A 12749-nucleotide genomic window follows, 5' to 3' on the forward strand; every position below is an offset into this window, starting at 1 on the left:
GAATGCTATGTTTCATAGGTCTTAATAATCCACCAGTCTTTTGGGTTTTAAAATGGATATGCATAATCTGTTTCTTCATCTGCCTCTATTCGTAGGAGGAGTGCTTAATACCACTGGGCAGGTGGGTAATGCATAACGGCAGAGATTTTGTCTAGCAGTCAGTAGTTTGTTTTTCAGTTATCAGCAACTACATGAATTTAATGTATCTGTTTACTCCGTGGAAAATGCTGTCTATTGTTCAGCATTAGCCTGTGGTGCGCACAGTCCTTTCTTGTGATCTTGCCAAAATGGAGCATTATCTCTGCTGGAAAGTTCTCTCATGGCTGACCCTGAGTAATATAGTTTTTTCACAAGACATATTTCAGTATAGATGCAATTTAGACATTTTACAAAAAAAAGCCATTAAGTTGATGCAGTCCCTGGGTATAGAGAGCGGTTTATAATACCTGTAGTTTGTGTGTGTTTGTTGCCGCCTTGTAGTTGTTTTTAGTCTCCTGTCTTTATATTATGGTTTCTCTTGTTAGGATTTTGAAGGTTTTTATTTTATCGGACTTGATACTTTTTACCTGCAGATTTTGTATCACATTTTGCTTTACTATAATTTTAATCCTATGCTAGGTATTCTGACAAACAAAAGCCAAGTAACCACCCTGCTCATCCTGTGTATTATTCTGTATTGTAAGTTTGCTGCTAGATATAATGTGTGTATGCGGAGATGGAGTCTGACTAAAAGCTGTCCTTTTTCCCGTATTAGATTCCAAGCAACAGAGAAGCCTCACCATCTCTTATTGACCTAGAGACCACCTCTACAGTGGCCCAAACACCTGCTTCCTCTCTATCTGCACAGCTAGCCAGTATCAGTAAGTTGTCTCACTGTTGTCCGTGCATATGTACTGTATGTATGCTTTAACCCCTTAAGGACATAGGACGTACCGGTACGCCCTATTTCCCGAGTCCTTAAGGACCAAGGACGTACCGGTACGTCCTAACTTTAAAATCGGCATTCCGGCGCTGCAGGGGTTAATTTGAACAGGATGCCGGCTGAAATCATTCAGCCGGCATCCTGTTAAAACGCCAGGGGGGTCATGTGACCCCCCCGTGTCGGCGATCGCAGCAAACCGCAGGTCAATTCAGACCTGCGGTTTGCTGCGCTTTTTGCAGTTTCTGATCCCCGCGGTCCCTGACCGCGGGGATCAGAAACTTTAGAGTGCCTAAAATCAATATAGTACACCCCCCCCCCCCTGCACCCCTGCACGATTTGATGGCGGCGGGTGGTGCAGGGGGGGTGTCGCAGGCGGTGGGGGCGTTGCGGGAGGCGGGCGGTGCGGCAGGCGGGATCGCGATCCCCCGCCCGCCTCCCATTGCGTAATCGTTGGTGTACAGTGGGTATACCAGGGTGCCAGCACATTGCTGGCACCCTGGTATAAACGGCTGACATCGTTGATGCGATGTCAGCCGTTTAACCCTTTCCATACAGCGGTCCGTACGGACCGCTGTATGGAAAAGGTTAACAGTAAGAGGGAGCTCCCTCCCTCTCCGATCGGGGGGCTGCTGTGCCTTTGCAGCCCCCCGATGGGAGAGGGAGAGAGCCCCCAGACAGCCCCCCCGAAGCCCCGTCCTCACCCTTCCCTGTCTGCGAAGTTGTGGCAGACGGGGAAGGTTCCCATGGCAACAGGACGCCTGCTCAGGCGTCCTGCTGTCCATGGTGCTGAACAGATCTGTGCTGAAAGCATAGATCTGTTCAGTGTAAGTAAAATACAGTACAGAAACCTATAGGGGTTCTGTACTGTATTTTACAGACATCAGACCCACTGGATCTTCAAGAACCAAGTGGGTCTGGGTCAAAAAATAAAAAAAAGTGAAAAAAGTTGAGATTAAAAAAAAAAACATTTATCACTGAATAAAAATTAAAAAAATAAAATAAACTACACATATTAGGTATCGCCGCGTCCGTAACGACCTGATCTATAAAACGGTCATGTTACTTTCCCCGCACAGTGAACGCCAAAAAAAAAAAAAAAACTATGAGAAAATTGCAATTTTGCCCACCTTACTTCCCAAAAAAGGTGATCAAAAAAGTCGCATGTACGCCAAAATAGTACCAATCAAACCGTCATCTCATCCCGCAAAAAATTAGACCCTACTCAAGATAATCGCCCAAAAACGGAAAAAGCTATGGCTCTTTAGACTATGGAAACACTAAAACATCATTTTTTTTGTTTCAAAAATAAAATCATTGTGTAAAACCTACATAAATAAAAATAAAGTATGCATATTAGGTATTGCCGCGTCCGTATCGACCGGCTCTATATAAATATCACATGACCTAACCCCTCAGGTGACCACCGTAAAAAAAATAAAACTGTGTAAAAAAAGCAATATTTTGCCATCTTACGTCACAAAAAGTGTAATAGCAAGCGATCAAAAAGTCATATGCACCCCAAAATAGTGCCAATCAAACTGTCATCTCATCCCGCAAAAAAGTAAACCCTACTCAAGATAATCGCCCAAAAACTGAAAAAACTATGGCTCTCAGACTATGGAGACACTAAACAATTTTTTGGTTTTAAAAATGAAGTTATTGTATAAAACTTACATAAATAAAAAAAATTGTATACATATTAGGTATCGCTGCGTCCGTGACAACCTGCTCTATAAAATTACCACGTGATCTAACCTGTCAGATGAATGTTGTAAATAACAAAAAAAAAACGTGCCAAAAAAGCTATTTCTTGTTACCTTGCTGCACAAAAAGTGTAATATAGAGCAACCAAAAATCATATGTACCCTGAACTAGTACCAACAATACTGCCACCCTATTCCGTACTTTCTAAAATGGGGTCACTTTTTTGGAGTTTCTACTCTAGGGGTGCATCAGGGGGGCTTCAAATGGGACATGGTGTCAAAAAACCAGTCCAGCAAAATTTGCCTTCCAAAAACAGTATGGCATTCCCTTCCTTCTGCGCCCTGCCGTCTGCCCGTACAGGGTTTACAACCACATATGAGGTGTTTCTGTAAACTACAGAATCAGGGCCATAAATAATGAGTTTTGTTTGGCTGTTAACCCTTGCTTTGTAACTGGAAAAAAAATATTAAAATGGAAAATCTGCCCAAAAAGTGAAATTTTGAAATTGTATCTCTATTTCTCGCCTAGTTTCCTTGGGGGACACAGAAGACCTTGGGTATAGCTCATCTCCCTAGGAGGCGTGACACTAAGAAAAAACTGTTAAGCCCCTCCTCCACAGCTATACCCTCAGCCTGGAGAGAAAGGCTGCCAGTTTTTGCTTAGTGTCCAAGGAGGCAAGACACTCCCTGCTACTGCAGGGCTGTTTTCTCCTTGTTTAAATTTTGATTTTTACTTTTTCTTTTCTTTTTGTTCCAGACAATCAGGGACAACAGAGTCGCACTTGACCTCTCTGTTTCTCCCGGGGTCGAGCTGCGCCAGTGCCGGTCATCCGCACTGCTGCCTCCCCCACAGAAGGCAAGGTGGACCAGGGCAGCCCAGCTCCCCTGCATCCCGCCAGCGCAAGGGTCGCCCGCACGCCAAGCCCCTCTTCCAGCGTCCTGCCACTACGGTGCCAGTAGCTGAAGGGGCGACCCTGCTGGAACAGACCGAGGGTGAAGACGGCTATGGTGAGAGAGTGGCTTCTCCAGCCCTACGACCCCCTCCCCCCACCCCGGTCTCCTGCGTGACTGACCCCCATACTTTAGCCTATCCAAGCAGAGTGGCTATTGGGTGGCTGGACCTAGGCTGGTCCCTGGGGTGTCGCAAGGCGGCAATCTGCTACAGCACTCACCCATTCCCTCTCTCCCCTCCATAGATCATAAGGGACGCGGCAGCCTCACTACAGGATGGAGGTCCGCGCAAAGAGGGGGCGCTTGCCGGTGCGTGCTCAGGGCAGCCGCAAAACTTTAGTCCACGTTCGCGGCCCGCTGGGCCGCACCATCCGGTGCTCCTTCCCGGGCCCCTGACTCTTCCTGGCCGCGGGGTGGCTCCCGCGGCCGGCGTTACATGTGCGAGCTATGCTCCAACTAGGCCCGGCCGACCTTCGGTCCGGTCGGCCGGACGCCGCAAATTTTGGCCCAGGCGTCGCGGCCTGCTGGGCCGCACCTCACGCTCCTCTCGGGTCCCTGATTCTTCCGGCCGCGGGGTGGGCACCCGCGGCCGGCATTGGCTAGAGCTGTGCTCCAACAGGCCCCGGCCGGCCGTCGGTGCATTCCGGCCGGCCGGGCGCTGCATAGTTTGTCAGGCTTCGCGGCCTGCCGACCGCAATTCCGGCACTCGGGGTGGTCTCCCGCGGCCGGTATGTGGGCACCCGCGGCCGGCTTAGGCCGGCCGGTACTTTAAATGCTTGCGGCCCCGGTCATCCGGGCGCCGGTAAAATTTAGGCCCCGGCTTCACAGTCTGCTAGGCCGCAAATTCAGGCCTCTGTGGGGGGGGGGCGGGAACTCTCCAGGCGCGAATTCTTCCCGCCTGGAGGTTCCCCCGCCCCCAAGAGTTCACAGCGCCGAGCCCCCCCCCCCCCCCCCCCCCACAGGCCAGATGCCTGTTAACCCTTTGGGTACTGGCCGGCTCCGGATGGGCCTGTACGGCCTGTGCCCCTGTATGGTTGCCCCCCTTTCTGCCTCAGGGAGGCTGTAATATTAATAAATAATAATAATAATATAATAAAAAAAAAAAAAAAATTATAATTTTGTTTTGAATAACTGGTCTTGTGGGCTGCGCAGGACGCGGCAGCCTCATCATTCGGTATGCTGTCTGTAGGCATGCCCCCCTTTCTTAGGCGGTATGTCGCGCTCCCCGGCTGCGGCGCTGGCCAGGGCATGTTCCCCCTCCCAGGCGTTTTCTTGCCCTCTCCCGGGATACGGCGCTGGCCAAGTGCATGCATAAAAATTTTCGGGCCAGTATGCGTCACCCAGTTCTGGTGGCTGCAGGTGCATGGCCCTCCTTCCTAGGCGGAATACTGCACTCTCTTTGGCTGCGGCCTGGCCTTGTGCATGACCCCCCCTTTTTTCTAGGCGGACTGCTGCACTCTCACCGGATGCGGTGCTGGCCATGTGCACGACCCCCTTCCACAGGCGGGACGTTGCACTCACTGGATTCGCTGCCGGCCATGTGCATGAACCCCTTCATAGGCGGAATGCTGCACTCTCACCGGTTACGGTGCTGGCCATGTGCATGAACCCCTTCCATAGGAGGTATACTGCACTCTCCCCGGATACGGTGCCGGCCATGTGCACGTTCCCCTTCCATAGGCGGAACACTGGACTCTCACTGGATTCGTTGCCGGCCATGTGCATGAACCCTTCCATAGGCGGAATGCTGCACTCACCGGATACGGTGCCGGCCATGTGCGTTTACCCCTCCCATAAGAGGTACACTGCACTCTCCACGGATACGGTGCCGGCCGTGTGCACGTTCCCCTTCCATAGGCGGAACACTGAACCTCACTGGATCCGTTGCCGGCCATGTGCATGACCCCCCCCCCTTCCGTGGGCGGTGTGCCGCACTCTCACTGGATTCGCTGCTGGCCTTGGACATGTCTCCTTTCCTCAGGCGACATACGTACACTCTCACTGACTGTGTTTGTTCTCTCGCCAGTGCGTTGCTGGCCATGTGCATGGCCCCATCCATGGCGGGGTGCTCGCACTCTCACTGGATGCGATGCTGGCCATGTGCATGGCCCCCATTTCTGGGCATGAGCATGCCCTCTAACTTGGGTGGAATGCTTGCACTCCCATGGAATCTGTGCTGGTCTTGTGCATGGCCACCCCTTATTCCATGGGCGGCATTTTGCACGCTCACGCGATCCACGGCTGTCCGTGTTTATGCGGTGCTGAACTGGTACACGTCCCCCTTCATTGGCGGAGTGGTGCACTCTCACGAAATTCGGTGTTGGGTGGATTTTTGCACAATCACTTAATGATAGAATAACCCTGTGCATGCCCCCTTTCCCTAAGTGTACCTTCCTGCGTTCTGCTGGACATGTGCGGCCATGGGCATGGCCCCCTTCTGGGCGGAATATGGTATGTCCTACTTTTCCATAGTAGGTACTGGCCTTGGTATCCCCCCCTTTTGGGGCGGGCTTCTGCACTCTTGCCGACTGCTGTGTTGGCCAGGTACATTTCCCCCCTTTTCTGGGCGGACTGCTTGCGTTCCATTGCATGCCGTGCTGGTCTTGTGCATGACTGCCTTTCAGGTTGCACTTGCACTTCCGTTGGTATGGTTGGACTCTGGCTGATCCTTCGCTGAGTGACTATTTTTTTGCAGTGAGCGGACTTTCTTGTGCGCTCTGTCCGTTGTTTGGGCCGGGTATGCCTTCTCCTCCCATGGGTGGGTTGGTCTTCTCACTGCTTACGGGGCTACTCGTACGTATGCCTCCCTTTCTCCTGCAACATACCTTTTTTCTCTTGAGATACGATGCTTGCAGCTAGCCTTGCGCTATCTCTCTAAAGAGCTCGTTCTGTCCACCTGTGTGAGCCTACGGTGGTGTTCAACAAACAGCTAATGAATGCCCAATGTGTTCAAAGGTATATATATATACATTATATATAAGTAGACGAGCTCTACTTGTTCGCTACTGCACCGAGCTGGGTGGTACTCATTCCTTTCGTCCCTTCCGCCCGGGGTGTGTTTGTGGTCCCTAGATGCGTACCGTTCGTCCTCCCGCGGCATTGTTTCCCTGCGTTGGTGGTCACATAGTCGAGAGTGCTGTCTGCAGCGTCCCTCGAATTCTGCGTTTTCTCTGGCGGGACTACGGTTCCCTCGCCTACGACCATTCCTCCTCTTCAGATGCGGTGTGGTGTGAGTCCTTCCGGTTGGTGCCCTCTGCGCTTCAGTCTGATCTGTTACCAGGTTCGGGCCGCTCTTCTCGGGAAGATCACCCAACTTCTCTTGGGTGCTCGCGTACCCAGGTCCGGAGGACCTCCATCTTGGGTTCTTCAGGGTATTCGCCTTCTGCGGGCGGTGAACCGGGCGTCGGTGTAGCGGGGTTCTGCTCTTGAGCTGTCCTATGGCTTCCCTGTTGCCCACCCCTCCTTTCGGTTGGAGGGTGTTATGCCGGCCTCTGTCTCGACTGCCTTTTCTCGCCGGCTCTGTTTGGCTCCCGCTCGGTACAGTTCACTCCGATGTGGCTTCTGTCCCGGCCATGCTTCAGTGGCTTTCCTTCGCTGCCCTCCCCTCTGGGGAGAGCATGGTTGTTCATGTGGATGGTTCCGGTGTTCCTTTTGGCCTCGTACTGTTTCCCTTGTTCGCACTGGCTGTACTAGCTGTGTGCCTATTTACCGGGTCTGCCGCGTTCTGTCCTCCAGCTGGGTGCAGATTGAGTTTTTTTCCATTCTCGGCAATGGTTCTGCCATGGATTTACCTTCTCGGTAACTTGGGAGGACTACCATTCGGTCAGGGTTGCCCTTGGATCTCCCACACTGGGACTGTAGAACGGCTTCCGTTCTGGCCGTGTTACTGGTCTGCGCATGATCTCGTTGGGTTTTCACCCGCTTGCCAGGCGACTCTAGCGGGCTCGTTAGTGTTCGCTCCTGGCCGTGTTTCGTCCAGGTTCTGTTGTAGGACTTAGGGTTTTTACCTGGGGTTCTGTGGGAAGCTGGGCGTTTTCCCCTCTCTGCCTTTCTTTCTCCATGGTTCTGTCTTTCTCCAGTCCGGCCTGGACCTGGGACTGGGACCCTGTTGCTTCAAGTGTCGGCGCTGTCCCTCCTCTTTCAGCGTTCCACGGCCCTCTGGGCCTGTCAAGACCTTCTTCCATGGAGCGGCTCTTGGGTTCCCTTTGTACTGCCCTCCGGTACCGCCCTGGGATCTACATACTGGGTTCTTGGCGCTCCTATCTTTCCTTTGGAGCCGTTACAGTAGTTCTCTCTACTCCTTCTGTCCTGTGCGGTTGTGTTTCCGTAGCCGTCGGGTCTCTGACGGGTGCCTGAGTGGCGGTCCTTCTTGTTCCGAGCCTTCTGTCTTTCCATAGGACAGGGCTGTTCTCCATCCCGTCTCTTCCTTCCTTCTGAAGGTGGTGTTTGTCTTTCAGTTCCGCGAGGCATTCGTCCTCCCCTTCCCGCCCCCGGGAACGGACACTTCACCGTTTGGACGTTGTTTGGGCCTTGCGTTTTTGCTTGGAGATCTCCGGCTCTTGTCGACGTTTGGTCTCTTGTGTTTCTAGGAGGTCCGTGCAAGGGTTGCGGCCTCCAGGGTGGCTTCCTCCGCTTTCTCAGAGTGGCTATTGTTGTGGTTACCGCACAAGGGCAGGGTTCTGCCTTTGGTGTCACTGTCCATTTCACCAGAGCGGTCGGTGTCCCCTGGGCCGGAGGCATTGGGCTTCGGCCATGCATTTGTGCAAGGCGGTCACTGGTCTTCCTTGCACACCTTACCGAGTTCTACAGGGTGCATACTCGGGCTTCAGCGGATGCTGTCTTGGGCTGCCTGGTCTGCAGGCGGCGGTTTCTTGATGCCTTCGGGTGCTTCGCCTTGGTGCTGTAGTCCCTCCCCTCTTGGACTGCTATTGAACGTCCCAAGGTCTTCTGTGTCCCCCAAGGAAACTGGGCGAGAAAACGAGATTTTTGTATAACTTACCAGTAAAATCTCTTTCTCGCTCTTTCCTTGGGGGACACAGCACCCACCCATTCTTTGTTTTTATCTACGCGAGTTTCCGAGTTTGTTTTACCCGTTGGGTAGTTGGCTTGTTGGTTCCACTTCTTGGGCTTTGCCTTTTCTCACTACTTGGACACGCAACTGGCAGCCTTTCTCTCCAGGCTGAGGGTATAGCTGTGGAGGAGGGGCTTAACAGTTTTTTCTTAGTGTCACGCCTCCTAGGGAGATGAGCTATACCCAAGGTCTTCTGTGTCCCCCAAGGAAAGAGCGAGAAAGAGATTTTACTGGTAAGTTATACAAAAATCTCGTTTTTCCATTAAATCTTGTACAACACCTAAAGGGTTAACAAAGTTTGTAAAATCAGTTTTGAATACCTTGAGGGGTGTAGTTTCTTAGATGGGGTCACTTTTATGGTGTTTCTACTCTAGGGGTGCATCAGGGGGGCTTCAAATGGGACATGGTGTCAAAAAAACAGTCCAGCAAAATCTGGCTTCCAAAAACCATACGGCGCACCTTTCAGTCTACGCCCCGCTGTGTGGCCGTACAGTAGTTTACGGCCACATATGGGATGTTTCTGTAAACGGCAGAGTCAGGGCAATAAAGATACAGTCTTGTTTGGCTGTTAACCCTTGCTTTGTTAGTGGAAAAAATGGGTTAAAATGGAAAATTAGGCAAAAAAATGAAATTCTCAAATTTCATCCCCATTTGCCAATAACTCTTGTGCAACACCTAAAGTGTTAACGAAGTTTGTAAAATCAGTTTTGAATACCTTGAGGGGTGTAGTTTCTTAGATGGGGTCACTTTTATGGAGTTTCTACTCTAGGGGTGCATCAGGGGGCTTCAAATGGGACATGGTGTCAAAAAAACTGTCCAGCAAAATCTGGCTTCCAAAAACCATACGGCGTACCTTTCACTCTACGCCCCGCTGTGTGGCCGTACAGTAGTTTACGGCCACATATGGGGTGTTTCTGTAAACGGCAGAGTCAGGGCAATAAAGATACAGTCTTGTTTGGCTGTTAACCCTTGCTTTGTTAGTGGAAAAAATGGGTTAAAATGGAAAATTAGGCAAAAAAATGAAATTCTCAAATTTCATCCCCATTTGCCAATAACTCTTGTGCAACACCTAAAGGGTTAACGGAGTTTGTAAAATTGCAGTTTTGAATACCTTGAGGGGTGTAGTTTATAGAATGGGGTCATTTTTGGGCGGTTTCTATTATGTAAGCCTCGCAAAGTGACTTCAGAGCTGTAGTGGTCCCTAAAAATTGGGGTTTTGTAAATTTCTGAAAAATTTCAAGATTTGCTTCTAAACTTCTAAGCCTTGTAACATCCCCAAAAAATAAAATATCATTCCCAAAATAATTCAAACATGAAGTAGACATATGGGGAATGTTAAGTCATCACAATTTTTGGGGGTATTACTATGTATTACAGAGGTAGAGAAACTGAAACTTTGAAATTTGCTAATTTTTCCAAATTTTTGATAAATTAGGTATTTTATTATGCAAAAAAATTAATTTTTTTGACTTTATTTTACCAGTGTCATGAAGTACAATATGTGACGAAAAAACTATCTCAGAATGGCCTGTATAAGTAAAAGCGTTTTAAAGTTATCAGCATTTAAAGTGACACTGGTCAGATTTGCAAAAAATGGCCTGGTCCTTAAGGTGAAAATGAGCCTGGTCCTTAAGGGGTTAAAGAAACTGAAAAATTGAAAATTTCAGTTTTTGGGGGATTTTTGTTGCTCTCTCCTTTTACTATAAGTCTTAACAGGGTTGTGCAAGAATAGGGGGTTTTGGCAAAACCTGCTTGGCTGACTTGGCCGGACCTATAAAGGGAAGCTTACTTACCTGCTTCCCGGCTCTGGTTCTCTGCTCCTTCTCCTCCAGGCCTGCTGGGCTCCTTTGCTGTAAACATCTAGTCTGACATTGCTGCAGCCAATCACTGGCCACAACGGTGACCGGCTCCCCTTATATCATGAGAAATGGTCACATGATGCAAGGGGATCCGACCACCACATCTGCCAGTAATTGGCTGTGGCAATGTCAAATCGGATGTTTACAGTAAGGGTGCCCAGCATAGTATTGCAGACCAGGAGAAGAAGGAAAAGGGAGCCAGCACCAGAAAGCAGGTATATAAGCTTTCCTTTACAGGTCCGGCCATTTGGGGGGGGGGGGGGGGGCCTTTAAAGTTGTTGTGGCATGGAGACAAACTTATCTAAAAACTTATCTAAAGATATCTACGTTGCCGGTCAACTGATATCCAAAGGTTTGGTTCCTGGAGGCCTGGTGATCAGAGGGACTCACTGTCTGGCCATATCTTTCCTGCTGGGTGAGTTGCAGGAGGACTGTAATAATATATAACAGCCAATCAAAAGAATGACTGCCTTTGTAATATATGTGTTGTTGGGTCCAGCAAATTGGGAGATGTTTTTTTGTTTTTTTGTTTGTCGCCTCTCCATTCTGGAGACGTCTGCGTACCCTAATAATGTAAATGGACATGGGTTGACGATCACTCCTTTAAAGTGTACATCCAGGTATAAATGACCTTCCATAAATCATGTGTCCTCCTCAGCATTCTTTCTCCTCCAAACATGACGAGTTGAGTTTTTACCAAAAAGTTCTACTTTGGCTTATTCTGACCATAGGACATTCTCCCAATCCACTTCTGGATCATCCAAATGCTCTCTAGCAAACTTCAGACGGGCCAGGACATGTTCTGGCTTAAGCAGAAAGACACGTCTGGCACTGCAGGATTTGAGTCCCTGGCGGCGTAGTGTGTTACTGATGGTAGCCTTTGTTACTTTGGTCCCAGCTCTCTGCAGGTCTCTGTGGTTCTGGGATTTTTGCTCACCGTTCTTGTGATCATTTTGACCCTACGGGGGGAGATCTTGCGTGGAGCCCCAGATCAAGGGAGATTATCAGTGGTCTTGTATGTCTTCCATTTTCTAATAATTGCTCCCACAGTTGATTTCTTCACACCAAGCTGCTTGCCTATTGCAGATTCAGTCTTCACAGCCTGGTGCAGGTCTACAATTTTGTTTCTGGTGTCCATCGACAGCTCTTTGGTCTTGGCCATAGTGGAGTTTGGAGTGTGACTGTTTGAGGTTGTGGACAGGTGTCTTTTATACTGATAACACGTTCAAACAGGTGCCATTAATACAGGTAACAAGTGGAGGACAGAGGAGCCTCTTAAAGAAGAAGCTACAGGTCTGCGGGAGCCAGAAATCTTGCTTGTTTGTAGGTGACCAAATACTTATTTTACCACCACGGAATATACCAATTAATTAATTAGAAATCCTACAATGTGATTTCCTGTATTCTTTCCCCCTATTATGTCTCTCATAGTTGAAGTGTACCTATAAAAAAATTAGAGGCCTCTTTTATCTTTTTAAGTGGGAGAACTTTCACAATTGGTGGCTGACTAAATACTTTTTTTGCCCCACTGTATATGGCGTCATCTAAGATACCAAATAAACATATCTTGGGGTGAACAACAATCGGTAGATTGGTCAGCTCAGCCATAAATTGAATGGCCTCCGTCCAAAATGTTCTAACATGGCGACAAGTCCACAACAAGTGCCAAACATCCGCACCATCTTTGCGATGACACCTGGTATGGGACAATCCATCCATTTTGTGTAATCTAACTGGCGAGAGGTAGCTCTGATGTATAATACATAATTGCACAAATCTGTTATCTGAGACGCATACATAGGTGATTCTAGTATTTCAGAGATGTCTTCTTCTGACAGATCAGGGATCACAGTTTTCCAACTATCCACCACAGACAATTTTGTTAATTGGATTTGAGTATTGATCAGGTGGGTGTATATAGTAGAGATGACACCTCTGGGACCCTGAGACCTCAAAACTCCAATAAGGGCATAGTTGGATATGTAGACCGTGGGACCAGGGAGTTGGACATTGAGTGCATGTCTAACTTGCAGGTAACGCAATGCGGGTCAGTTGGCATTGTGATTGAAAGTGACTAAATTGATGAACTACATTATTCTGATATACATCTTTGAGATAACATACATTGTGTGATTTCCAGTATTGGGAGTTGGGGAAGACTGATAAAGTGGGAAACATAGGGTTATCCCAAAGTGGCAGGTCACTTATCAGGTTGTTAGTCATGTTCTTCATGGCTGACCAAG

At 49.1% G+C, this 12749-nt stretch overlaps 1 protein-coding gene across 1 annotated transcript in view; it reads left to right on the forward strand.

The window, feature by feature from the left end:
- The window catches only part of TOM1 (target of myb1 membrane trafficking protein), a 118328-nt gene that overhangs the window by 67781 nt on the left and 37798 nt on the right, over positions 1 to 12749 (forward strand). The window contains exon 10 of the mRNA XM_044300413.1: positions 755 to 860. Coding sequence (XP_044156348.1) covers positions 755 to 860 — 106 coding nt within the window. The remainder of the gene's footprint in view (positions 1 to 754; positions 861 to 12749) is intronic.

Source organism: Bufo gargarizans, chromosome 7 (genome assembly GCF_014858855.1).
Source record: "Bufo gargarizans isolate SCDJY-AF-19 chromosome 7, ASM1485885v1, whole genome shotgun sequence".
Lineage (NCBI taxonomy): Eukaryota > Metazoa > Chordata > Amphibia > Anura > Bufonidae > Bufo > Bufo gargarizans.